This window comes from Zonotrichia leucophrys, chromosome 1A (genome assembly GCF_028769735.1).
Source record: "Zonotrichia leucophrys gambelii isolate GWCS_2022_RI chromosome 1A, RI_Zleu_2.0, whole genome shotgun sequence".
Lineage (NCBI taxonomy): Eukaryota > Metazoa > Chordata > Aves > Passeriformes > Passerellidae > Zonotrichia > Zonotrichia leucophrys.
The window spans coordinates 584,716-611,432 of record NC_088170.1 but is presented as its reverse complement, the minus strand read 5'-3'; the positions used below and the strand labels follow the sequence as shown (position 1 = coordinate 611,432).

The 26,717-nt window shown below is 42.2% G+C and overlaps 1 protein-coding gene across 13 annotated transcripts in view; it reads left to right on the top strand.

The window, feature by feature from the left end:
• SOX5 (SRY-box transcription factor 5) overlaps nt 1–26,717 on the top strand; it is a 592,640-nt gene that overhangs the window by 482,319 nt on the left and 83,604 nt on the right. For 10 of the 13 annotated variants that reach the window (XM_064734473.1, XM_064734430.1, XM_064734449.1 and 7 more), the window contains one exon: nt 18,963–19,086. In XM_064734473.1, the coding sequence (XP_064590543.1) occupies nt 18,963–19,086 (124 nt within the window). The remainder of the gene's footprint in view (nt 1–18,962; nt 19,087–26,717) is intronic. The other 3 variants (XM_064734482.1, XM_064734499.1, XM_064734410.1) reach the window with 1 other exon arrangement.

The following is a 26,717-nucleotide window of genomic DNA, read 5'->3' as shown; positions in this document are numbered from 1 at the left end:
AAAGTGTTTTCTAAAGGGTACCACTCAAGTGGAAAGGCGCCTGGTAGGAAAAATAAGGCCCTTGCAGAAAAAGAGCAGCAGCCCATCAGATCTTGCTTTTTCAATCCAGGCAGGTTCCCCCTTGCAAAGATTAATTACATTCAGGTTTGGAAGACAGCCTTGCTGTGGTTTTCTTCTCGTAGCATTAGGAAAGATAAAGGGCGTGATTAGTGTGCACAAAGGCTCTGATCAAACCAGCACTGGGGTTTGTGACGGGAGCTTCAAACACTTTATGGATCACTGCTGCTGACAGGTAGATCACACAAGCCTTAAACAGATGTTTAGCAAGAAGATGAATGTGTGAGATCTCAAACGTGCAGGACTCCTTTGCCTGGCCATAATGGGCTGTGAGGCATTAAAAAATGTGGAGTTTTTTTTGGTTTTGTTGGTTTTTTCCGCTGCCCCGCTAAAAAGGGAAAAGGGATCCTACTAACCACCTTGCATTAAATTTTGTAATTTTTAAAATTGAAATTAAATATGGCCTGGTCCTTGAAGGTGTTTAACTTCTTCTTTTAGACATTAAGGCTGTTCTTTTGGGATGTGTGACCCCACTTTGCCCTCTCTAGGAAACTGCTGCAGAGAGCCAATGCTGTGAATGCTCTAAGGGCCAAGGTGCATATGAGATTCTCAGCTGGAACAGAGATATATTCAAATTAAATTACAAAGGTCTCTTTACCCAGGAGCTTCAGAGACAATGGCTTTCCATGGGATATGTGTTCTCTGCATCAGCACAATGACTTGGAAATGCAGCAATTATGTAAGACATGTTGAGCAAACTGTATTTACTAGACCTCTTCAAACATTTTGAGATGTTGATATGATGGCAGGAAAATACTGCATCAGTGCCATTTATTACGAAAATTCAGAAGTTCTGGGCATGATTTTTAGTACCTTCTCAAGAGACATCATCTGTAGCCTTGCCCTTTGTAGTCCCAGAATCCACTCGTTTGGAGGTGTGAATGTCCTGTGTGGGGGCAGGCAGAGACCCTCCCTATCTAGCAGGATATTAAGACCTTGGCAGAATGTCTGATGGATGTCAGACACCTGGAGGGATCTATTCAATTTGGAAGTGGGCTCAAGCCAAACAATTCAGAGCCCAGTCTCAGATTTGAACGCTCCTGAGTTCAAGGATTTATTTAATTTTACATGAAGTGTTTAAGCCAGTCCATATGATTAATCAAATTGCAGAATTTAGTCTGGGCATGGATTACAAGCACCCCTAAAATGCAGTAATATTTTCTAGTGTTTTATTCAGATGGTCTGGAAAGCCTCGATTCAGGGTTTGACCTCTTTGTCATCAGCCTTAAAATAAGTTGGTTCATAAGTGTGGGGGTTTTATTTTTTCTACTCTCTTCCTCCATTTACTGGTTTTTAATTCTTTTTAAAGACTTGCAGAAGAAAAGGTGTTTGTAAGCAACTTCCCAAATTATTTTTTGCCATCCACAAGTTTAGAGCTGCCTGTTTGAATATTTCCCAGAAAGTATTGTTCTTATGTGACAACAGGTCAGAAAGACTCTGCATTAATTACACTAACATATGGTTATTAACAGATTCTAGCTCAGGGAGCAATACTTTACAATGTTATCTTCCACATAGTCAGATGTTAGCCATATTGTCAGTGCTGGCAGCTATTGTTTCACTCATTTACTTCACAGAGCTAATTACTCCCTAATAATAACTTTACCTTGGAGTTTTTCACTTGCTTGTGCCAGCAAACCTGTTCACACTACATATGCTAATTATTGGCACTTATTCATTATGTTAAGATAGCTTTAAGTTCAAGCTGTGCAGCCTGGCTTTCGGTATGGAGCCAGCTGGCTGCAAAGTTCCACCTTTTTTTTTCCTTTTTTTTTTCCCCTTTCTTTTTTTTTTTGTAACTAAAGTCGTTAAAAGTTTTAATATGGGCCTATCTTGTTCTCTTTACAAGTTTCAGCCATCCAGGAATTCAGGCTCGGAGTTGGTTACTCATGGACAATTCCAAGTTTATAAGGAGCTCCTGGTTTTTTAAAACTATTTCTCAGAGCTTGCAGTGAGGTCTTTTCTGTTTAGTGCATTGTAAATTCATTTGTAATTGTAGCTACGAGGCCATTTACCAAAATTTAATTTGCCATTCATTTTGTTCTTCCCTCACCAGTTCTGTCTCCATGCCTGGTACATCACTCTTACATTTTTCCCCTGGAAGTCCCAAGGCTTCTCAGCGCCTGGTGATTTTGGGTTTGTGTCTCTGTGCTTTTGGTGTCCAAGGGCCTGAAACATCAATGAGCTTTGTGTGGATGGATTCACTGATTTGCCCTGGGATCAACCTAAGTACAGCAAATCAGATCATTCCGATTTGCAGCCTAAACCAGACAATTTTCATGGGATTTGGTCTGTTCCATCTTTCCAGAGTTCTCAATGATCCTTTTTCACACCCTAGAATAGAGCATATTTTCATAAAACCCAGAGAAATGTGGTGTCTTCTAAAGATAAAATGCTGTCCTTGATTTGCATGAAGAATTTTATGAATGCCAACTGAACATCTAGAGGGGAATGAGAGACAATTGATGGCTGATCCTGGTTAATGTTGTGTATAGAATATGGGATGTTAAAAGGGCTGCTTCAGCTGTGACTCTTGGGGAGTCCTGCATCACATCATCATCCACTGCTTTTCCACTCTCTGCTGAACTGGTTATTTTGTGAAGTTCTTAAAGAAACTGGTTTTATCCAAGATAAGGGGAACATATGTGACATCCCATTAATTTTAGATCAGTAGAAAGAGGAGACTGAAATTTCCCTATGTAAGAATTCAGTCCATAGAAGACAAAATTGCCTAAATCTGCCTCCCTGTGAGCTAAGGGTTTTATATTCTGTAAACTGTTGAGCTACCCTGACATTAGAACTAAAAGGGTTGTTTTAAGCTAATTTATTAGGAAAAAAGTGTGCAGAAAGCTGCCATTTGGCCATCTTATCTTCCTGGTGTGCACATTGCACACATTAGGGCTTCTCTCCGTGCTGCTTGCAGTATCAAAGAAAATGGGGAGGAATTAAATAAGATTATTTCATAAACAGGAAAGGTGAAATCTCTCCCCTTCTGTACACATGTGTACTTCCCTCCACTGTCAGTGTGATCAAGTTTTGTGTACCTCAGTGCAGAACTGGGCCATAAAATAGGAGAGAAAAAGCAGGACAACCAAAACTGAAAGATAAGATTTAACTGGAATAAAACCACTGTTTCCTGCAGCATCCCGTTTTATGAGTGTTAGATTGGATTCTGCTTCAGCACAATTCCAGTATTAGCAATAAAGACTCTGAATACAATTCCTAATGAAGCTGAAGCAAGTAGGCTTTTACTTGAGCCATAATGGATGAACTTCACAGATCCTATTGACATGAAAGACACGACTCATTATGTTTAGAGAAGGTTTGATCCAAGCCCTTCAAGCTGTGATACAACTTTCTCAGGAGCTGACCTTTCATGGGAGGCCAGGCCTAAATGCCAGACCTGATTTCACTGTGCAGACCTGGACTGGGAGCTTTGTGCCTCAGAGGAGTGTTAAAAGAGCCTGGTATCACTGCTGGACTTTCACCTTGGTGGCCTTCTGCCTTCTTGACAGACCTAAAACACTATGAAAGTAGCTATTCCACCACAAAATACAGCTGTACAAAATATAGCTCTGTTTTGCTTTGTAGCAACAAAGTATTGCTGCTTTATCCAAGGAGCTGGGGTGGGTCATGGCTGAAGAACCTGTGCTGGGAAGCTATTGGGATATTACAGGGCTGTGACTGGGAATCCTGGTTCTGAGGACAACGGGAACAAGAGCCTGGAGAGGCTCTGTGGGCAGCTGGACTGCTCTCCAAGTTAGTTTTGCCACATTAGGCATGGTATTTCAGCAATGGTAAGTGATAGCAGTTAAGAAAAGACATCCAGCAAAAATGCTGTGACAGAACTCTTAGGAACTTGTTTGCTTTAAAGCTGTTTCCTCAAGGAAAACTGAGAGAGAGCACTTTTTTTTTTCTTCTTTTTTCCTTGTTTTTCTTTTTCTTTTTTTTTAATAAAAACTTAGTTCCTCCTCGGATACTTGGCACTCTTTAAAATCTGCTGGAGCCTGACGGACTGTTCTGGTGTTTCTAATGCACCTGAGAGTTCCTTCCCAAACATGCCTTTCCTCCTGCTAGATCTTGCCAAGATCTTTTGTATAAACCTCATTTGAAGTTTCTAGGACACAGTGACGTGGCATGAAGGAGCCCTAGAAGAAGAATTTTGAAAATATGATTAACACCTCATTTCTAAGTCCTGTATCACAAAAAGATCTTGGCCAAATTGCCTGTAATTCAGCTGCAGGTATGTTTTCTGACAGCTGACCACCTGTAAATGCTTGGGAGGATGAATGGGCTCTCCAGAGATAGGAGGAATAGGCAAGAAGTATTTAATCTGGGCATTTATCTGTGCTCTGAGCCGTGCCCTCTGAATTGCTGGTTTGCAGCACAAAGCCAGGCTTGCCTGTAGCTGTGGGCAGCTGTGTGTGTTCTGCATGAGGCATGGGGAGAGCAGGGAGCTGCACTGGTGCACTGGGGAGGGTTATGGGCTGGCTTAGAGGGATGTGTTACCTGCCCCTGGTGGGTTTTGCTTGCTATCTCTAGCTGATAGCAGTGAAACCTTTATGCTGCCTTATATTGTATGAAAGGAGCTTGTTTTTAACTTCTGTTTAAAATAGGTTTTGCATTGGTTTAGGAGAGTTATTGGGGTACATTTTTGAGTCCTTCTACTGTTAAACTTTTTTGTGCCATAGTCAGAATAACTTAGATAGCTTACATGGATCAGCTTTTTTTGTAAATAATGTTTTGATGGGAGTCTAATGTGTGGAGCTGCCTCAAAGCTGCATGCACATGGTATGGGCCACATCAGGAAGCTCTGAAAAGTCTATTTTCTTTTAATAATCGTAGAATTAGTCTGGGTTGGAAGTGACCCTAAAGATCATCTGGTTCCTGCCGTGGCACCTTCCACTGTCCCAGGGTGCTCAGAGCCCATCCAGCCTGGCCCTGGGCACTGCCAGGGATCCAGGGGCAGCCACAGCTGCTCTGGGCACCCTGTGCCAGTGCTCACCAGCCTCACAGGAAGGAATTTCTTTCTGATACCCCATCTAAACCTACTCTCTGTCGATGTGAAGCCATTCCCCCTGTCCCGTCACTGCCACCTCCATCTTTCTGGCAGGGTACTTCATGGAAACACTTCCATTTTGCCTCCTATGGGTTGCAAGACAGAAAAGCTCCAAAGTGTCTCTGACCTAGGACTGGGTGTGGGTATCTTTACTGAGAAGCTGGGAAGGAAAAGGCTTTGTGTGTGTCACTGGGCTGCAGAGAAAATGCACTTGCAGGACACTGGGGGCTGCAGGGTGGCATCCCTGCTCAGTGCTGTGCCAGTGGAGCTGTCAGCTGGATGTGCTCAATGTTCTGGGCTGGCTTCTGCCCTGGCAGCAGCACATCTCTGCTGTGCTGTGCTGCATGCCTGCTCTGCATGTGCCTCTGGACCCTGTGCGCGGGGCATCTGCTCCGTGGGAACGGTGTGGGTAAACGTGTGTGCAAATAGCAGTGCGTGTGCACGTACACACACATTTACATTTGGGAGTAAATAGCAGCGAGGAGGCTCAGAGAGAGCTGCTCTCGTCTCCTGTGTGATGTGTGAGACGTGTGCACACACTTCTCCTGCAGCAACGCGTGTGTTTATGTGTCTGTGTGGGTACAGGCAGGCAGACATGCACACGCTGCAGTGCATTAGGTGCACTCCAGGCTGGAGGGCTCACTGGGAACTTTAATAGAATATCAGCAGAGACTTCTTGTAAAGATTATTTGGTTATTCTCACATTTTTCTGGCTGCATACTGAAATGTCTTGGAGACTTAACCCAGTGGCTGAAGCTGAGGCAGGTTAAATCCCTGGGAAAATCAAGGTGCACAGCCAGCCCAGCCTGTGGGTGTGCTCAGCATTCAGTCATTTCAGGACATTGTCAGATCCTTCTCTTGACCAGCTGCTGTTCCAGGACAGAGCCAAATCCATCACTGCAGCTCTTGGGGAAAGGCTCCTAAGCTAAACTTCAGGCACTGCAGCACTTCTGGCTGTAAAATAAATATTGAAACCACTTGATGAGCTGAAGATGCTTCTTCATGGGAGTGGCATGATGGGAGTTGGAAGCTTGTCACCAGCATTGTCATTTGTCTGCAGGTGCTGCTGGGCACAGGGCTGAGCAGGCACATGCTTTCACCCTGTGTCTGGGCACATTGCTCAATTTGCTGCACCAGGACACTGTGCCCTGCAGCCCTGGGGGACCCCAGGACAGGCATCTGCAGCAGGACCGTGGAACGAGCACAGGCTGAGCAGAACTGCAGCCAGAGGGTCCCAGAGAAGGGGTGTGTGTGCTCACAGACAGCGCCCAGCTGTTCCAAGCAGGATTACCAGGGCTTTAATGGGGAGCACAGATGGAATCAGCACCATTGTCCAAAGTATGCTGGGGCAGAGGCTAAAGTGTGAAGGATGATCAGCAGAGAGCTGATTGGAAAGGAAAAGGGGGAAAAAAACCACAAAGTAAGGAAAAGAGGAGGGGGAAAATAAAATCCCCTTGTTCTCAAAAAAGCAAAGGGATTGATGCTGTCCAGTGGGGAGGGAGAGGAGGAAATAGTTCCCAAAGCTTGCTTTCATGGTTAGCAGGCATTGTGAGGATGGCACAGGTCATGTGTTGTGTGCAGCTGTTTGGAGGCTCTTACAGAACTGTTAGAGACTTAGCAGGGCCCATTATTCAGGGCAGCAAGGCAGTTTTACTGGATATGGACTGCTGCAATTGTATAAGCTCTCCATTGTGTGAGTACTAATTTAGAGTGCTGCCATAAGCCAGCCATACAATCCAGGCTGCCCATGAATGAGTGAGTCATGCTGATGAAAGGGCTCAGAGCACACAGCTCTGACTTTTAGTCTTAAAGGGACCCAGTGTGTTCAGAGTGGGTCACAGTTTAATGAACAAACTCGCTGCTGGCTAAATATTTCAGGCTCAAACTGCTAAAATAGTCCCTTTCTTTTTGGAGAGAGGTATTGAACCCAAACACTTGGGATAGTTTTTCATGTGCCTTACCACAGCTCAGACGTATCTTTACTTACTGATTTTTTATGAGATACTCAAGTGTTGCTAATGTGCTTGTGTAAACATTACAGGTTTCAAGGGCACTGGGTAAGGCAGCAGTTTAACCACTCCTTTAGGTGCCAGGGAGCTCCGTGATTGTTTCATTAAAAAGTGTTTGGCTGCAGGAGGGCAGCTGGCACTTTGTGGATGATGTCCATGCACAGTACATGCACAAAGCAAGATGTACTGCTCATGTCATAGATACAGGAAAAAAATAGGTAATAATAATAATAATAATAATAATAATAATAGCTTAGTGTCCTGCTGGTGAGGATATTTGAACCTGTGTTCTCCTCCATAGATGCCTTGTCCTTTTTAAAAAAAAGTTAAATTACAGTAAATTATTGTATATATATTAAAATTAATGATTTTTTTCATTGTTTCTGCTGAGTGCCATTGGGATCAATTTGTATTGACTTCAGCAGAGCAAGGACTCAACACAAAGTTCCTACGGGTCAAATTTTGCCCTTAAAAAAATTATGATTATTACAAAGTCCCTTTTCTGAGCTGAATATTTCTTAAAAGCTAAAGGCTTTAAAAAATCATTTATTACTTGATGTTTTCATTGTGTTTACTGCTGGTTTCCTTTCTGATCTAACTGTCAAATTAAGTTTATTGAGTCAGTTTTGTTTAATTAGTTTAATTTCACTTGTTCAGCAGCACTGCCAGAGTTGTACTTTTCAGATTCACAGCTCTGAATGAAAATATTCCCAGTGACTGGCAAGACAAAACAAAAAACAAGAGTGGAAATGGAATTACTAAAATATTTTTATTTGCTTGGGTAAAATGCTTCGAGAATTGAAATTTGGAGCGGAAAATTTGTTAGGATCCTGATCACTTGGCTTGCTAGCTTAAATCCTTTCCTGCTGAGGTCTCAGAACTTCTGCTCCCTTTATTGGGAGTCAGGTCCAGCACACAAAGCCTGGGAGGTGTTGGTCTTTCCAGGGAATAAATCAATTGATCAGAAAATTCCTTTTATTACTAAAGAGAAGTGGATGGCTTAGAGCAGACCTTAAAGCCTGAGTGCCCAGGGTTTATGCTTAGAAGAGATGGATAATATCCCTGTAATAATTTCAGAGATTTTTACATTGCTCCCTGGCATCCTTCTGTCCCAGACACATCCCCTTTCCCTGGGTGTGCAAATGCACAATTAAACACTCAACAGCTAAAGATGAGTGTGCTAAAAGTTTATTTTCATTCATGGGGAGTGTGTGAGAGCACCCCGAAGAGCAAAGAGATGCTGGGCAGTGATAACAGATAAGGATCTGCTCCCTGCCTTTGTGGAGGACAATGGATTCTGTGAATATTCTGCTTCCTCTCCAGGCAGCGAGCTGGTATGGTTAACCAAAATTGTTGAGTAATTGTTCTGTGGTTGAGAACAAAATGCTGAATTAAACTGTTCCCAGCACAATAATTGTGTGATTACAGCATTTATGCTGCTGGCCAAAAGAACAGTCATTAGGTTTGGAAGACTTACCAAAACCACAGTCGGAGGGAAAAAAATGCAAATCACATGTAAATTGTCCTCTAATACCTACAGTGGCTGAAAAATTGATCTAGGAGTATGGTATGTGTGTATTTAAAGGCAGAAAAAAAAGAGTGTGCATTCAAGAAGTACTTCAGACTAGGAAGAAAATACCCAGAGATTATTGATGCTCATTGTTCTGTGCTTTCCCCCTCTGCTGAGATCCTGCTTTCCATGCATTATGCATGGGCTGTGCCTGTGAAAGCTGCTGGTTTCCCTTTGCACACCTGCCAGGGCTGCTCCGGGTGCCAGGTGGGGCTGCCACGCCCTGCCACACCTGGGCCACGCCCAGCCAAGCACAGGTGCTTGTTATTTATTACATTTATTAGTGTTAATTATTCATTAGTCATTATTCATTATTTATTAATTTTTATTATTTTTTATTATTTATTATTATTTATTGTATTCTGTTTATTATTTATTAATATTTTATTTTAGGATTAGAGCCAGGAAAATTAAAAACTGACTCATGCTGATAGGTGCCCTTGTGAGGTGGGCAGTTTCCTTCTCCACTGCATGGTCCGTATCTACAAGTGCCAAGAAAACAATTGCATATACTCTCCTTTGTTTTTTCTTTTTATTTTCTTTTTTTTTTTGTGGTTTTTCTCATATTTTTAATAATAAAAAGGGGTGGAAGAAGGCAAGGGAGAACTGAAGGTGACAGCAAAGGAGAAAAATATACAATGTTTTGGGCAATCAAAATATTTGTAGCTGCAATTCATTGGAGTAAAAAGCTGCAGGATTTGGCTGGCTGCTTACCTGGCTGTACACAGAAATCAGATGATGAGATGTCTAAATTTTATCACTCTACCTACAGCTAATTGTGCTTTAGCTGTATTGCTGTCACTGGATTGTAGGCACAAAATTAGAGACTGTCTTCAGCCCTATTCAAGAAATGTTCCCAAACAAAATCCTTGTGAATAGAATTTTTTGATGAGGATTTTGGTAACAGGGCTACAAAAAGCATCAGGACGTGAATGGGAGAGTGGTGACGTTTCTGCTGAAATTGTATTTGTTCTGCAACTTGAGTCTGTTTTGCTTTTGGAACCTAACTTTTGATGGCAAACCTGAGGAACAAGTTCCACTGGCAGCAGGGACAGTCAGAAAGGAGTGTGAGCAGCTGAGGGGCTGAAAAAGCTCTTTATTGTGCAGTCATTAGAGCCTGTCCAGCACTAAAGCTGTGTTTGCTGTAAGCATTTCTGATAACATGTGCTCAGAGGTGTCCTGGCCATTTGTTCATCCAGCAGGGATTTCTAAGATCCTACAGAAAGCAATGAAACTCAGTATACAGCAGTAACAGTGATGATGATAATAATAATAATGGTAGTATATTGTCTTTAGAAAAGAATGACACTGAGTTGTTGTAACTCCTTGTGCCCTGAAAATGCTGACACTGGAGACCACACTTACCCTAAGACATGTATCGGATATAATAATAATAGTAATAAATAGCAATAAAATAATAAAAATAAAATTAATAATAATAATAATAATAATAATAATAATAATAATAATAATAATAATATATTGGGGGAAGAAGAAGGGTCATTCACACGGTTTAGTCAGTCCATTTTGGTCCAAGGTTTTATGAGCAGACCCAGTTCTGCAAGAGCCTAATGATCAAACCATGAAGGATGTTTTTTCCCCGTAGTTCATTAGTTTGTATACAGTTTTATTAACTGTATCCCTGTTTAAAGAAGGCAAGAGGAGGTAATGACTTTTAGTGCAGACACTTTTTTTTTAGTCCTTTAAGTCTATTTTTTCTCTCTCTTTCTGGATGGTATGATTTTAAGTGGATGACTTTGATAAGACTTTCTTGTTTGTTTATAGCATGGCACTATTCAGCAGCTGAATGGGTTTTGAATTTCTGCCCACTACATGATATTAAATAACCCCTGTTTCTTCCCCGTCGCCTACACACTGAAATCTCTGTGTTGTTTTTTTTTTAATTAATGATATTCCATTTGTCAGAGAGATACTGAGTGAAAAATGCATCTTGAAACCGTAGGGGTTTGTTAGAAAGGGTACCCTCAGCATTGTATCAAAGATGAGGTCATGGAGCTGGCCATCATCTCCTAAGTGCAGTGCTTTCCTAACTGGGACTGTTCTCCCTGTTGCAGTGTGGGAATCTGGGGTTTTGGAAGAGGAAAAGTACTGCTGCAATTTATACATCAAAACTATTAGTTACTGGTGTTTGGATATATTATGGAAAATCAACAGGGGGTAAAGAGAGAGGTTTAGCAGCTGCCTTTAGACAGATGTCTCTGAATAACTTCCAGTGACAAAAAATACACTTTTTAAAGTGTAATGGCATCAGCCGTGCTCTTGCCACCCATTTCTTGATTTTTTCAGGAAAATGCACTAAAGAAATCTTTCGTGGATAGGCTCACTCTCCAAAAGCTGCATTACTTCAGTCTACACAGGAGTGAGAACCATGCTTAGAATAAATTTAGAGAGTATTTAGAAACAATATGGATATTATTTTAGAAAATTACTTAGAATTAATTACTTTAGCTGCATTCTCAACCTGAAAACCATTTTGGGCAGTTTCAGAGCATTTTATGGTCCTGTTTGCACCCTTTGCACAGAAACATTCACAACAATACTTTGGTGTCAGGATGAACCCAAAGGTGCCTTGGAAGCACTGAAAAGGTGGCAAGGTGGGGCATTTCTCCCAGGTGACAGAACTTACTGTCAGAAAACAGAATTACTGTCAGAAACCAGCCAGGCTCCTGCCTGTGCTGGTGTGTAACACTGGAGTTTATTTCCTGTTCATTTGCTTACTAAATTTCCTTGTCCTCAGCTGAATCCGTTACTTCCAACATTCATGGAAGTTCTTGCAAAGTCGTTTTTGGATTATTCCTCTTCTTCTTCTCCCTGTCTTTTAACCCCATGCCAGTTCTGAGCCTTCCCACCCATTCCTACTTGTTTTTATAGTCTAGCCATCGATTTATAATGTTAAGATTGGCAGATTCAAGCTTGAAAAATCCCCATGCTCCTGCAGGAAAAGTCCTCCTGGTTCCACTCTCCTCTCTGGAGCCCTCAGACATCCTTGAACAGAAATAGTGCTCTCCCTGCTCCCCACCAGTCCTGCTTTCCAGAGCCGCTTTGACAGTGATGCTCTTGCACAAAACCTTTGGATTTGGTAGAAGGAGAGCACTGAGTCACCAAAGCAGTGACTCTGAAAGGAAGGGGAGCTGGCTTAGCACCCACATGGCAAAACTCAGCCTCCTCAGGGTGGAGGAAATCAGGAGGAGAATTCCCCAGATGACTTCTGAGAGGCTGCTGTCAGCAGTGACAAGGGAGGTGCATTGCTTTGCGTCCCTGATTCTCTCTGGCACATACAAATAAGCCCAGAGTTCATTATGTTTTGAATAACTGAGCCCATCTATCATAGATGAGCTAGCTGCAGAGGAGGGTGCACGTGCTGCTGAAGGAATTATCCTACATGCTGTCTGGTAAATCACATCAGGAGAGCTCCCACCTGTTTTCCCTTCCCTGACAAATGTTCCACTGGATGGCTTTGTGCTGCAGCCATCAGCCCTGGCCCAGGGCTCAGGGGGGAGCATCAGCCAGGCATATGGAGCCTGTGCTCTGCATATGCTGCAGGCAGCACCAGCCCCTCCTGCAGGTTCAGGCATTTCCCACTCTCAGGGAAGTGACTTTGTGGCTTCACTCTTGATCAGGACATTTGCGCTTAGGAGCAACTCGCTGGTAGCCAGCAAAAGCACAAATAGAGAACAATACAGTATCTAAATCAGCAGTTCTGACAGCCACAAGTCTGTGGCAGATTTCCCTTACAGTCCTGGTTTATTCTTCTAGGAAAGGCACTAGCGTTTAAACGAGGTGCTCAGCTGCTTGGAAGCTGTGCCGTGAGAAACTCAGTGTTTGTGTGAATATTAAGGAAGGTGAAAGAAGATGATGTGCCCAAAACTCTGGTCATTGAGCCTCAAAAGCCCGTTTGCTAACTTCAGCCTCTTCATGAAACAAGGAGCTCGACCCACCAAACAATGAATCTTCTTCTCTTATAGAAATGAAAGGGGAAAATAATTTTAATGTTGCTCTTGAGCTGGGATTAGGAGGGGCTCTTTGAGAGTGCACTTCAGTCTTGCAGTGTAGCTGTTACCTGAATTCCAGTCACTGGCTCTGGGGGTCCTGATCTGGCCAGAACCCCGCTCACTGAGATGTTTTACAGTCTGGGGCAGCCCTCCCTGTGTGAACTCTTCGGCTTTTGTGTGAAAACAGCTGGAGTGAGTTCTAGTTTATGTACTTTTAATTTAGGCTGCTTGTTCCATACCTTTGTGGCAGAGCTGCTCTGTAGGTAACTTACATGCCAAGTTGCACAAGCAAGAATACTTGTTAAACCGCATCCTGTGCAAAAAAAAAATCATCTTACTGCTTTTCTCTCCTCCCTATGCTTCTTCTGTACTAGATCAAATATTTTAAAAAATGTTTTGAAGTTCTTTATTTTAGTTACAAAATGAGCAACAAATGAACTGGCTTTTTCCTTAGGAAGTGTCCAAGGGCTGTTCCTGAATGTGAAAGGTCCTTTTGGCCTCTGTGCTGCCAAGTGCTGCTGGAGGTCTGTCTGTCTGTCTGTCAGCATTGCATGTTGTGCTGTGGCATGAGCTGGAGGAGGGAAGCCCTGGAAGGAAGTTATCAGCATGGAAACAGCTCCTGTCTGTATTGCTTGGCAGTGTCAGCACTTTGCTGCACTTGGTTCAGAAGGCTGTGTGTGCTAATTTATAGGCTTTATGCTGAGAGGAACTGGAGATGGATGCTGCTAGTGACACCCAGGCTCTCCTGCAGGACTGAGCTAAGGTGGAAGGCTTCCAGCCTGGAAAGCCTTGCCTTGTTAAAATGGAAAATGCTTCTGTATTTCCCTGAGATGCATTCTGCGAGCTTGTTCCTGTGTTTTCCACGTGCCAAGTTGCATACCTTTAGGGACTGTGTCCATATTCCATCAGAGTAACCATTCTTTCCCCACCAGCCCTCAGGATGAAGCGGTGCTGTGCCAGCAGGGTGGTGATGGGGAGCCTGTGTCAGGTGTGGGTGATGAGAGAACCCTGGTTCATCCTCCCTGCATCACCCCCGTGAGTTCTGTGCCAGCCCTGTCCCTGTTTGCAGCTGTGGGGGTGCTGGGTGAGCCCAGCTGTGTGCACAGGTGCATTTGGGTGAGCTTGGGGTGAATTCTCTAAGCCTCACACACAGCAAAGGGAGGAATAGTATTTAGGACCCAAATCATCCACTGCAGAAGAGCTTACAGGAGGTGATTGGGAAGAAAAAATGCACCTTTAATTCATGGCTCCCACCCTGTGCTGTGCATGCTGGACACTCAGTGAGCACCCCATAAAACGCACCCCAAACCCAGGAGGAGGGATCATCCCATAGCTGGACAGGCAGGGCTTCCTGCTCTGTGGGCTCAGGACATACTTGTGGCAACTTAGGGAACTGATGCACAGGAGAGAAAAACATTTTCTTGTCTTATTTTAAACATCACTGCAAGGGAAAATAGCAGATTGTAGTTATATGGGGACATATATTTTTATTTCCCTTAAGATAGACACGGGGAGGGGGGTGAGGTAAGGAGGGCCAACACATGTGCTAATTAAAGCATGCAGTCCTTCAGCAGAGTGTGTGGCACTGGGAGCCAAGTGTTTCTGGAGGAAGGGGGACAAATGCAATTAAACATGTCAGCTTTGAGGGACAGATTTGTGTTGCTGCATGTGAAATGTGCATTGCATTCTTCCCTGAACAGTGGAAGAGATGCTTAACTTCCAGACAAGTCACGAGCAGGAAAATATTTCCTACAACACTTTGAAGTTAATCAGATCATTCATGTGCATCCACCGTCCTAGGAATGAAATATCTGAACTTATTTGGGGCAGCTGAGAATAACTCCAATGAAAATAAAAATTAACCACACTTCTGAGCAGTTCAGGAGTGAAGTACTGTGCAGAGTTTGGTCAGGTTGTAGAGAGGAAAATGTTGTTTTTAGCAGCTGCTCTTACCCATACTCAGTAATTCATTATCCATCACCAGTCTCACCAAAAGGAATAGAATTGCTTCTGAAGAGCTAGAGGTGGGTGCATAGCAGCATTTGCCCCTCAGTGGAAAATGTTATTTATAAATATCTATATAGATGCTGGGAAATGCACTGAAATATTTACCTTGGAGAGAGGAAAACTTAGATAAAAGTTGATGCTAATAAATATGTAATGAACAGCTGCAGAAATGAAATTGGGGGAAGTGTATGAGGAGAAAATAGATAGAACTAATAGCAGCAGCTATTTTAGGGGCTTAGTTTGCTGAAAGTATGGATTTATGTGACTTGAGAAATGGGATGAACCTTCTAGATTGAGTCATATAAAGGGGAAACCCTGCACTTCAAGGATTCTGTCTGGATGCAGGGGCTGTGAAGAACCAAAATAAGGTCATGCATGTTTCCCTGATCCTGGCATTCTCTGAGCCACAAATGTCCAACTTTGCCATCTTAATGTTCCTTTAAACTGCTTTCCCTGTGTAGCTATTTACATAGTGACCCAAGGCACACATGACTTTTTACAGAAAATAGAACTGTAGTTGTCAAGTGGTTGCAATCTAAATTTGTGGAAGTCACAGCAGGAGCTAGTAACAAACAGTGGGGGTAACTGTTAAAAACATACTGCCTGGTGCTTAGGTAGCTGTGGTAACCATAGTATGTTCCTAAAAGGGGACAGGGAGCAGAATTGAGGTGGAAATACTACGGTTATAACGAAGCTGAGAATCCTGGAGATATTCACTGTGACTGTGGTGAATGCAGTGTCTTTGTGTGCTTGGATTTGTTATGGTCGGGCCATAAAGGACACGCACAGATTTGTGAAGATGCTGGCCCAGGCTTCAGCAGCTTGAATTGGCTCAGGTTTGCCAACACATTCCCTTTGATATGGTAAGCCATTTAGGGCCACACTTTCCAAAGGCACTGAGACAAATAAACACAACATTGAGGCACTTTCCCGATTCGGAAATCTCTGCAGGCAGCTGTGGGTGCTTCCCCCTTGGACAGTACATTTACTATGGGTTGCTTGTCATGTGCTCACACTGATTTTTGCATTAAGTTCTTCAGGAGTGGGCTCTTTTTTTGATTTTTAGTGGCTATGGAGGTTTCCTGGTGTGGTGGTTTGGCACTGGCCAAACATATCTGCGCAGAGGAAAGAAAAAAATTAATGAGGGGTTCACAGTGTGCTCAGGTAACCCAGTGATGACAATTTGGAAAACCGGGAAAATCTTGGAGGACTGTGCCTGTATCCTCCAGAATAACATCCTAAAGTAGGTAAGAAGTTACAAGGCGAAATTGTGGCTCATTAAATCCAGTGGGAATTTTGTGAGGATTTAAAATACAGTTGTCTCCTTTAGGATGTTACACCTGAGAAGGGGTCACACGTAGAGAGGCTGGCCAGTGGAGAGTCTTGACAGCTGTGTGAATTATTAGATTGTTGAAGAGGTATTTCTTTTTATGGACATTTGAACAAATTGAAGGGCCTGGAAAACAGCCCTGATTTGCAGTCCATTATATTCAAATTAGAAGTGCAGTATCAGGAAGTTACAATTCAGAAAATATTGGAAGGTATGTAAGCTTCCAATAAAAATAAAAAATGCTTGAGAGATTTAACTGATTATAAAAACATTTGAGAGATTTAACTGATGTAGTAACACCTTGAAAAGAAAAAAAAAAAGGGGAAACACCTTAGATGTAAAACTCAGAAGGAGGGCCTGTATTCAATGCCACTTGAGGCAGTTGTATCCTAGCAATTCTAGTTAATAATAATAATAATAAACATAACGAGTTAAAATGTAGTAGTTATATGAGCCATAAAAATGGAGAGTCCACAATTTGTGAGATATTATGTCAGGTAATCGGATTAAAATAAACGAATGTTTGCATTTATTTGTGTTTAGGGGAAAATGAAGTGTAGCTGAGTGCTGCTCCATACATTCCATCCTGGAATGAAAATCACATTGTTTTGACTGTGTTATTTCTATATCCATGCAAACCATCCTCACCACCCCATAGTTTTTACCTCCCTAATGCAAACAGGGTTGTGTCATTTGAAATGAGGGGCTATAAGGCCCCTTGGAGAGTTAAAGAGGAGCAGCAATTTGAAAAAAAAAAAAATGAAATGCATCAGTCAGATTTAGGAAGAAAGGGCATTTTCCTGGTAAATGTTTTCCTAAATGGGAATTTTTCAGTGTGGTGTTTTGCTCGTGTGTTTGGCAGTCACTTGGAATCAAGTGCAGACTTAAGCTACATTGTGGGCTTGGCAATGACAATTTGTGTGTGTGTGGTGCTTCAGTTATATTAGCCCTGGAGGCAGAGTTAACACTTGCAGTGGGACAAGAGTATTTGCAGTCATCAGAGAACTTTGCAGTCAGCTTCAATAACATCACTCCATTTTTTTCACTTTTTTTTAACATTTTTTTTGGCAGCAAAGCACTTAGTAGAACCATCTGTCTTTCTATTAGTGTTTTTTGAGTCCTGTTTTGAAGCTTCTTCGCTTGGCAAAGTCACTTTCATCCTTGGAAACCATTTAAAAAAAAAAGTTCTGTGGCTTTTTGCCGAAGAAGAGTACTATGCAAAAATTCCGCATGGCTGTTCATTTTTGTTCTAAAAGAATACAGTTACTTTGTCTTTGTCTTAAAAAAAAAGGGCAAAAAAAAAACCAAACCACAAAACCTCAAACAAAACAAACAAAAAATGAACACGTGAAGAAAAGGCAGGTATTGGACAGCTCTAGGATATCTGTGCAGATAGAGAACAAATCACATTTTATATGGGTTTTATCCTGTAATTCAGCTGAAAATATGTATGCCTTCTAATTAACAGGATCAGAATAGAAAGGCAAATATTGAAGTAACAAAAAATGGATCAAGCTGGTTCAGTGAGTGGAGCTACATCTACTCTGTGTTTCAGGCTCAATCTTAATCTCTCACTGCAAGAATTTCTGTCAACAGTGCTCTTGAACTCTATCCTTGAAAACTGTTTCAGACCATACAGAGAGAGTCAGCACACACAGGGGTGTTGCCAGCTCCAGCATAAATTAGAAGGGATGGTAATCCCAAATTTTGTATCATGTTTTGCCTGGTAATGGTGTTGGGTGAACCAAGACGGGGCCTGGATTTTAAGGAGAATAAACGAAAATAGAATGAAGTGTAAATGGTGTGTTCTGAGCAGTGGCAGCCAAGGGCTGGGGCAGGTTCTGCTGTCAGGCAGCAATGAAGGGAGTGACACCTTTGTGTGCCCCTCAGCATAGGAGCTTCTCTGTGATACTCTGCTTTCCTGAGTTACTTAAACCACAAAATAAATCATAGTTTTCAAAGACATCTCCATCTCCAATGCCTCAGCGCCACTAAAATCTGGATGAGCTCTCTTAAAAATGGATCGGTCCTTCTTGACTGAGTGATCTGGTCAGTGCAGTGGGGGTTTAAATTTAAACTAGTCATTCAGCATTTTAACCCAGCAAACTTTGTGTTTCTCATCTGTGTGAAATCCAGAGACAGCTTCCATTTCTATCAATTATAGAAGCTATTAACGGAACTGGGTAAAAGCAGCAGCAGTAGACATTGTGCCATGGCCCACTTCCAGCTTTGATGACTAATTTCTGCATGGCTTTAGTCCCCTGCAGTATCCACTTACAATATAATATTTTCCACTTCCTGACTTGCATGCTTGTGTAGAGTTGCTGTGCAAAGTTGAACGCCTAACTCTTCAGACTTTGCTGTTTGATTTGTGAGTAAAGGCTCTCAGCCTTTTTTTGAGGCTTTATCTTTTCACTTGTACAAATGAGTGCACGTGTATGAGCAGGAAAATAGCAGTGGCTGTGCTGTGTGCTACTTGTACACTTATTTTTCCTTTCTGAGGAGGTGTCTCTGTGTTTGGGCTTGGTCAGGGTGGGAGCTACTGTCTGAGACAGATACTGCTGCACAGTTCAGTGAAAGAGAAGGAAGCAGCCCCTACAGCCAGAGATAAGTGAGCCATCATGAGCTGTGGGGGGAATAATTAAGTGGGATGTAGATATGCCTTAGTGAAACATTTCCATTTATTTTGGGTTCATGTCATTCACATGAGGTGTTTGGTGATGAAGATGAAGCCCCACAGCTGATGCGGCTGGAGCACCCCAACATGAAGAGGTGAATTCAGACCAGCAGTGAGGGCAAGCACATTGCAGACCTCGTCCCCCCCAAATGGTGTGTTTGATTGTCCCTCTCTGTTCAGCAGGTCCAGGGTCAGCTGCCTCCATTGATGATCCCCGTGTTCCCTCCAGACCAGCGCACCCTGGCAGCAGCTGCCCAGCAAGGATTCCTCCTTCCTCCTGGCTTCAGCTACAAGGCGGGATGCAGTAAGTGCTGGGGCATTCCTTTACCTGGAGTGGGCACTGCAGGGCACAGGCTGTGTGAAATAGCACCCTGTCCATGCACAGAGCCATCAGCTCGCAGGGATGAGTGAGAAACAGGGGATTGGCTGTTACAGCATGAGAAAAGGCTGTCAGAGATGAGGGATGTGTTCCTACACAACAGCCAAACATCTGACACGAGAGCTGCATTTGTGCACCTTCTCCCTGACAGGTCTTTCTGACAAGTGAACATGCTCATGACCACAACTTGCATCTGAAGAGAAGCTATTTGAAACTTCCCAATAAATTTCAACACTGTTGTAAGAAAACATGTTTTTTCCTGGAGCAGACTGCTTGCTATTTGTGAACTGAGGGCCTATTCTAGTCTCTTTCTTCACACAGAGCTCACATTAATCTCAACGGAGGCTCTGCACAGAGATCAAAGATAGCATATGCCTTTCAGTTTGATGGACTAACACAAACTCTGAGGATATTTGTGAGAGCCTAACACTTAAAAATATAGCATCTACTTGTTTTAATCTTTGAAAGATTTGTATTGTTCTCTGCATTCTGCAGATTTTTTTTATATTTTATTTAAGCCTTCCATAGGATTTCATCTTCCTGTCAACATGATGAGGATAAGTACAAGTTAAGAAATAATGAAGGAACTTTATTTCTGTGAATAAACTTAGCTAGAGCATGAATTTCACAGACTTGTTTTCATGCACTTGTAGAACTCTTCTGCATCAGTTTTCTACTGAGTTATCCCGGACTTGCTTGTTGTACCCTTCTCTGTCTCTGCTTTGGGTGTTTGTTGTGTCCATGTCACTGTACCCATCTGTATCCTTGACTAACTCATTAACTCATCAGCTGGTTTGAGTTACTCAGCACTTGCCACTGCTGCATTTTTTGTACACTTAGAACATAAAAAGATTTCTTTAGTTAAGCTGGCTTAGCCCACAATTTCAGATTTCTCTCAGCTTCTGAACATCACAGGCAAGTACTTGAGCACTAACTCAGTTTCTTTGGCCACTAACACCTTTTCCTGATATTTTACAGACTGGGACCACTGTTGCAAATACTGTTCCAAACACTTCCCATCCCTCAGAGCTGCAGTGCCAAAACATGGTCTCATTCAGTTCTTCCAGTGATTTCACACACTCATCCTCTCAGTGATTCACACTGCAGAATGTGTAGCTGAGAGCCACGCTGAATGTGAATGCTGCCATCACTGTGGGTCTGGAAAAGGTCAGCAAAGCACGCTGTTAGACAGGTCTGGCAGATGATATTGTTTCCATGTTAGTCAGGTCCAGCTTGGCTAGAAGGAGCTGAGGTGTTTTTTTCCCTTCTTTGTGCTGCGTGCGCATGAACTCCATGATGGTCCTGCAGTTCCTCACATCTATGGAATATCAACTCCATGATAATCCTGTAGTTCCTCACGTCTTTGGAATATTAACTCCGTGATAGTCCTGTGCTTCCTCACATCTATGGAATATCAACTCCATGATAATCCTGTAGTTCCTCACATCTTTGGAATATTAACTCCGTGATAGTCCTGTGGTTCCTCACATCTATGGAATACTTAAACCATGATAATCCTGTAGTTCCTCACATCTTTGGAATATTAATTCCATGATAGTCCTGTAGTTCCTCACATCCATGAAAAACTAACTCCATCATAGTCCTGTAGTTCCTCCCATCTATGTAGTATTAACTCCACCATAGTCCTGTAGTTCCTCACATCTGTGAAATAGATGTGGCGTTAGGTGTTTGTGTAACCCTGAAAATGGAAAGGCAAAAAGAGCAAAGTTTGTGCTGCTTCTGGCAGTGAGGCTTGGATGAGCAGCGTGCCAAGCTGCAGGGCTGAGCAGGAGCCAGTGGAAAAAGGCAGCTCTGTGTTTGGTGCTTGCCTGGCATGTTTGGCTGAGGAGAAGTGATAAGTAGTCCAAAGGGTTTCTTCCTTTCACTCAGCATCTAGGGTAAACAAAAACTCACATTTAGCCACACCTGGAAAGCTCCACCTAGCTGCCTTCAATCCACGGTATGTTCACATCAAGTCATGGTTTTGACAGACCACCACAACTATTTCTCCCATTTTTTTGCTTGCCCTACTGTGTGTCAGTCCACTTGGCAAAGTCTGTAAGCCAGAGAGCTTTGGGTACAATTTTGTTAAGCACCACCTGAGTCATTTAGGAGACTAAACCTCCCTGTTAAGAGTGACAAATGCACTAGGATCTAGAGAATGTCCAGCAGATTAATTTGCTCAGCTTCTGGATGGATTAAATGCCTGATTTTTACTGAGTTTGCTTTTGGGAGCAAAGCCCTCCTAGGAGCTTCCAAAGACCCCACCAGCATCTCTGTACGTGACTGCCCTTCTGGGATTTAAAATCAGTGTCTGTGCCTGACAAAAATGGATCTCACTTCCACATCTTCCCAGTCCTTTTGGAAAATCTGCCCTTCCTTCTGGACTGATTGCATTTTTCAGAATTCTCTTCTGTGGCTGATTGATGGAAATTCTCTAGTGATGACTCTGTTATTTATTAGCATTAACAACTTGCAGATAGGAATGATAAAAAACTGCACATGACTATTCAGTTCCAGTCACAAAGAACATAAAGCTATGAAAGTTTTCACATACTGTTCCTCAAAAAAAAGCAAGATTTGAAAATTTGGGGAAGAAAGAAGAGATCATTATTGCAACAACCAATATTTTCATAAGTAGCTAGTGCTGCAGAGCTCCTTGGCTTTGGAGACACATTCAGAGGGACATTTGTGCTAATTTAACTCATTCAGTGCTTTCTGACCCACCTGTGCCTCCCCAGAGAGGGTGAACTGTGAGCCCCCAATGGTTTCAGAATGAAAAGTGGGTTCCTCAGGCAGTGCTTACCCAAGGACTCATCACTCACCAGACAGAGGCTGGAAGAGAAGAGCACTGCTTTCTCTACACACACTTTGTTTTCTGGCATTTAGACTGAAGAGAACACAAAAATAATGGTAACAGTTGATAGCAGTGGTCCCTTTGGACTCCTTTCATGGCAGATACCCAAGGAAGGGCAGAATACACTGATGCTTTGTCCCCATCCTTTGCCAGGTTGCAGTGACTGAGGACCCAGGACCTTCTCACCCAGTGGTGGCATCACTCTGAGATGTGGTGTTGGAAACAAAGAGTTTTTCTCTGCTGGGTTCCAGCCTGATGGAAAACATTCTAGAGAGATGAAATGCTCAAAAGAATCCAGCAGTATCAGTCTCTATTATGTGCAGAGCAAATGATTCAATTATGCTTTTCCAAATATTTTTCAAAATTGGGTAAATAAAGGGAGGAGAGGGGTAAATATTTTCTCCGTGGTTACATGGCAGGTCATGGTCTTTGGCTTCCAATTTGATGTACTGCATTTCCTTTTCTTTCTTTTTCCCCATAGCAGATCATGCTTGGGAGTGGCTTGGGTTTTCATTTTGTTTTGTTTTTTTAAACAGATGGTTTGCATTACATAAGGGACAATTTACACAAGTTGACACTTCCCCTCTTTTCTCTATGGCATATTGTGTGGTGGTAAAGTTGGCAGAGATGAAGGGAGGAACTTCTATTAGGATTACATTTCTATTTGAGAAAAAGATTCATATTCTCTGCTTCCAGTTAATTTTTAACCTCCATACCTAGATATAATTGCATGTATAAAATATTTAATATTATTATTTACAACTGAAGTACTTTTTCTTATGAGGAAAAAAAAGTTGGCAGTATGTGATGGGCTATATAATCCACAATTAGCAAGGTAGATACTGATTGCATACTAACTTGCCCTGTATTTAGTTATTAATGTAATGTGTGCTATTTGAAATTTAAGGTTTTTGAGTTTTCCATGCACACCGCTTTATATGTATTTTATGATACACCTGATGTGTAATTTTTAGATAGATATATAGGGCAAATCTTTTTCCAAAGGACTGATGTTTCAAGGTTATTGTAAATGAGTTCATGATTGGCAGCATGAGCAGATTTGAGGAGTTGACCCTGTATCCCAACTATTTAAACTGGTTTTAGCAGCAGGTGAGCACCTTTCAGCTGATGCTGAAATCAAACAGAGTCTGATTGCTGCATTTCCCAGGGCTTCTCCCACTTTGGGGCTCCCCAGACTGGCTCAGGTCATTTAACCCTTCCTTCCTTCTCATCCCACGCGCTATCACTGGTTGCTGCTGCTGGTTCCGCCCTCCTTGTGGCACTCGGCAGATAATAGACACAGCTCCCAGATTTCAGCAATGGCAAGGGAATGGCAGCTCTGCTGAGGTCTCAGGAGCTGTTGCTGTTGACTTCACTGAAGTCAGATTTCACACCAGATGATACAGATCTGCTAGGGCCACTCTTAGAAATAATTAGAATTTATTTAGAGCTAATTAATATTTGAGAAGTGCTTTGAAAGCATAAAAATGGTGCAAGTGATAGAAGAGAAGAAGTTTTGTATTGTGCCCTTTAAAAACTGCATAGTTCTGTCTCTGAGCAAGCTGCTCCATCATTTGTAGGTAGTATGATCCTTTTATTAATGCACACATATATGGGTCTGTGTGATCCTTTTATTAATGCACATATGGATCTGTGTGATCCTTTTATTTAATGCACAAATTGATCTGTATGATCCTTTTAATAATGCACACATGTATGGATCTGTGTGATCCTTTTATTAATGTACACATGTATGGATCTGTATGATCCTTTCATTAATGCACATATAGATTTTGATGGGTCTTCTCTGATTAGTGATGCTGAGTAGGATTAATTTAGGAAACTGCACTCCAACATTTCTTAAAACATTTGGTCACCATGCTAAAAGGGAAGGAAATGTTGACCTGTGTCTAAAGCAGTGTGGTGTGTTCTGTCAGTCCTGCAGCTTTTTAGGATGACTGAAGCTGTTGAATTCCACAGAGTTTCTTCTGTAGAAGATGAAGAACAACTCACCTTGTATTCTAAACTAATGTGTGCGAGAAACTGAGTTATTTGGAGGTTTTTAGGATTTGTTTTCTTTTCTTGGGAAGCAATAGCTGCCAAGTCTGTATTTCCAGAAATGGGATTTACCCCAAGTACATTTTCCAGGTTGTTGGCAAATTCTCAGGAAGCCTTTTATTTGCTGATACCTGTGTTATTTTTATGGTGATATGACAAGTTTTGGTAACAAGAATTGTTTTTCTCTGCCCATTTGTCCTGTGCCCTGTGGATAATTTGTTGTAACAAATCATATTGTGTTTGCAGTCAGTTGTCATCAACACGAGGTTTTTTTGAAAGCACTTTAATCACTATTTCAACTATATCCAACTGGGGGGGAGATCTGAATATACAATAGGTAAATTTTATATGTCTTACATATCAACTTGTTGCTGCTGGAGGTGTTCTAAATAATTCACAGAAATTTATTGATGAAGTATCTGATTACCTCTTAAAATTGGCAGAATATGAGAGGTGAACAAGTCAAGCCTAATAAAATTGAAATATGCTGAATTTACCATTCATCTATGTTCTGAACAATAATTCTGATGTCTGATAAAAGTGGAGCTCTCAGTTAATTGGCTCCTCACATAATACAATAAAATTAATGTTTAGGAGTTAAACACCATAAAGTTCCTCAGGGAAAATTGCTGATGTGCCTCTGTTTTTCAGTCAGTCACATGTTTCATGTTTAATGGAGTATCATGTGGACTGTCTTACAAATCTACTTGTGCTCTGTGTCCGTGTTTCTGTCTTCCAAAGAGACTCGAGTGCTAATTTCTGATTTAGCCGTGTCAGATGACATGCAGGTCATGACAACCACCAAATCACATGGCAAAAACATTGACATTGAAGGCAAAAACAGAAGCTGTGTACATACTTTAGATTCTTTATGAAGATAGATGGTGGTCATCTTCCAGGGCTGCTGTTCATGCCTTGGACAGGGATGAGCATTTGACCCAAGCCTCGTATTCCCCCAGGATGGGGAAGAGCACTGTGCATAGACATTGTGATGTGGATAGAGCAGTGTGGATAGACACTTTAATGTGGATAGAGCAGTGTGGATAGACATTGTGATGTGGATAGAGCAGTGTGGATAGACACTGTGATATGGATGGAGCACTGTGGATAGGCACAGCAAGGAGGAGCAGTGTTTGGTGACAGCTCTGCCCCTCAGCATCCATGGGGATGTGATGGCTCTGTGGGGTTGCAGATGTAGTGGAAGGGATGCAGAATAGAACACAACTGAAGGCTGTTTCTAAATGGAAGAGTTGCACAGCTCCCCATCTCTGTGTGGCTTCTCATAACTCCAGTGACAACAAAGTACAGGCAGAACAGCGGGGACCTGTAAAACAGGCTGGGAGTTCCAGCTCAGTGTCCAGGCCATGAACAATGTCTGGTGCTTCACCATTATCCATAGCTGGGCAACGGAATAAAGTCCTGGATTTTTAAATTTATGAGCATGTCCAAACCCTTGTGGAAATACTTTGGCTTCCCTTGGAAGCTGGAGTTTTTGAGTAGCAGAATTTATTCTACACGTATAGCAGAACCATTAACAAATGAGCATTCTGCAATCATGGATTGTTGTGGTTGGCAGGGGTGTCTGAAGGCTTGCAGTGCTTCAGGCAGGGTCCTCAAGGAGATGGGCTCAGACCACTCAGGGCTTTACTCAGCTTGCCAAGCTCCAAGGACAGAGTGCAGCTGTTTGCACATCTCAACATCTGGCTGTCCTTGTGGGGCAGGTCTGAACCAACTGGGATTTCCTTTTGGAAGCCACTGGTGGTGTCTTCTTCATACTCTTTTTCTTACTAATTTAAATCCATAAGTCAGGGAGCACTGCTCATGCCTTCCCATTCCTTTTCCTGCATGTTCACCATCTCACCAAGAGGATGAGAGGAAAATGAGGCTGAGAATAAATGAGTGGGGAGAGGAAATGCAGTGCCTTACCGGTCAGCTGGCCATCAGCTGTGATTATTCATTATAAATGCACTTAAGTGATAAATGGAGTGTAAAATTATTGTGGCTTTTTCTAGAATTTGTCAAAAATGGGGAGAAGAGAACATAGCACTCATTTTCAGTCAACAGAATGTACTGTAAGAAAATGGTTATTTTGGTATTTTTCATGGAATTTAGTTTAGCATGCAGGTCTTGGAAAATATAATTTAAGAGTTAGGTTTTGTTTCGTACTCTTCATATTCTTTACACTGTTTTCTTTTCTCTTCTTCCATGGTCTCCAACCTTTTTTCATTTGCTGTCCCTGAAAGATAGGTAGGAGAAAAGCAATGAGTTTTTTAAAAATCACAGGCAATAAATGCCCTACTTCTCCTCTTCTGATATCCTTCTTTTAAGAAAAGAAAATTTCAGGGGAAAAAAAAAATCAGTGTTCTATTGTTTCATATAATCAGGTTCAACTTTAAAATCCTGTCAAAACATTATAATTTAACATTAGCATGTAACTTGATTTATATAGCAAGTAAGACAATTGTGCCTGCTCTGAAGAGCTTGCAGCCTGTCAGGAGACAAGACAAGACACTAGGGGGGATTGCACCATGAAGGAGAATAAATGAGATGAGTGACAGAAAAAGGAATACAAAAAACATCTTTAGGGTTTTGGTGAATGGTGCAACAGACATCATGTTAACTCTTATGCTTTATTTTCACT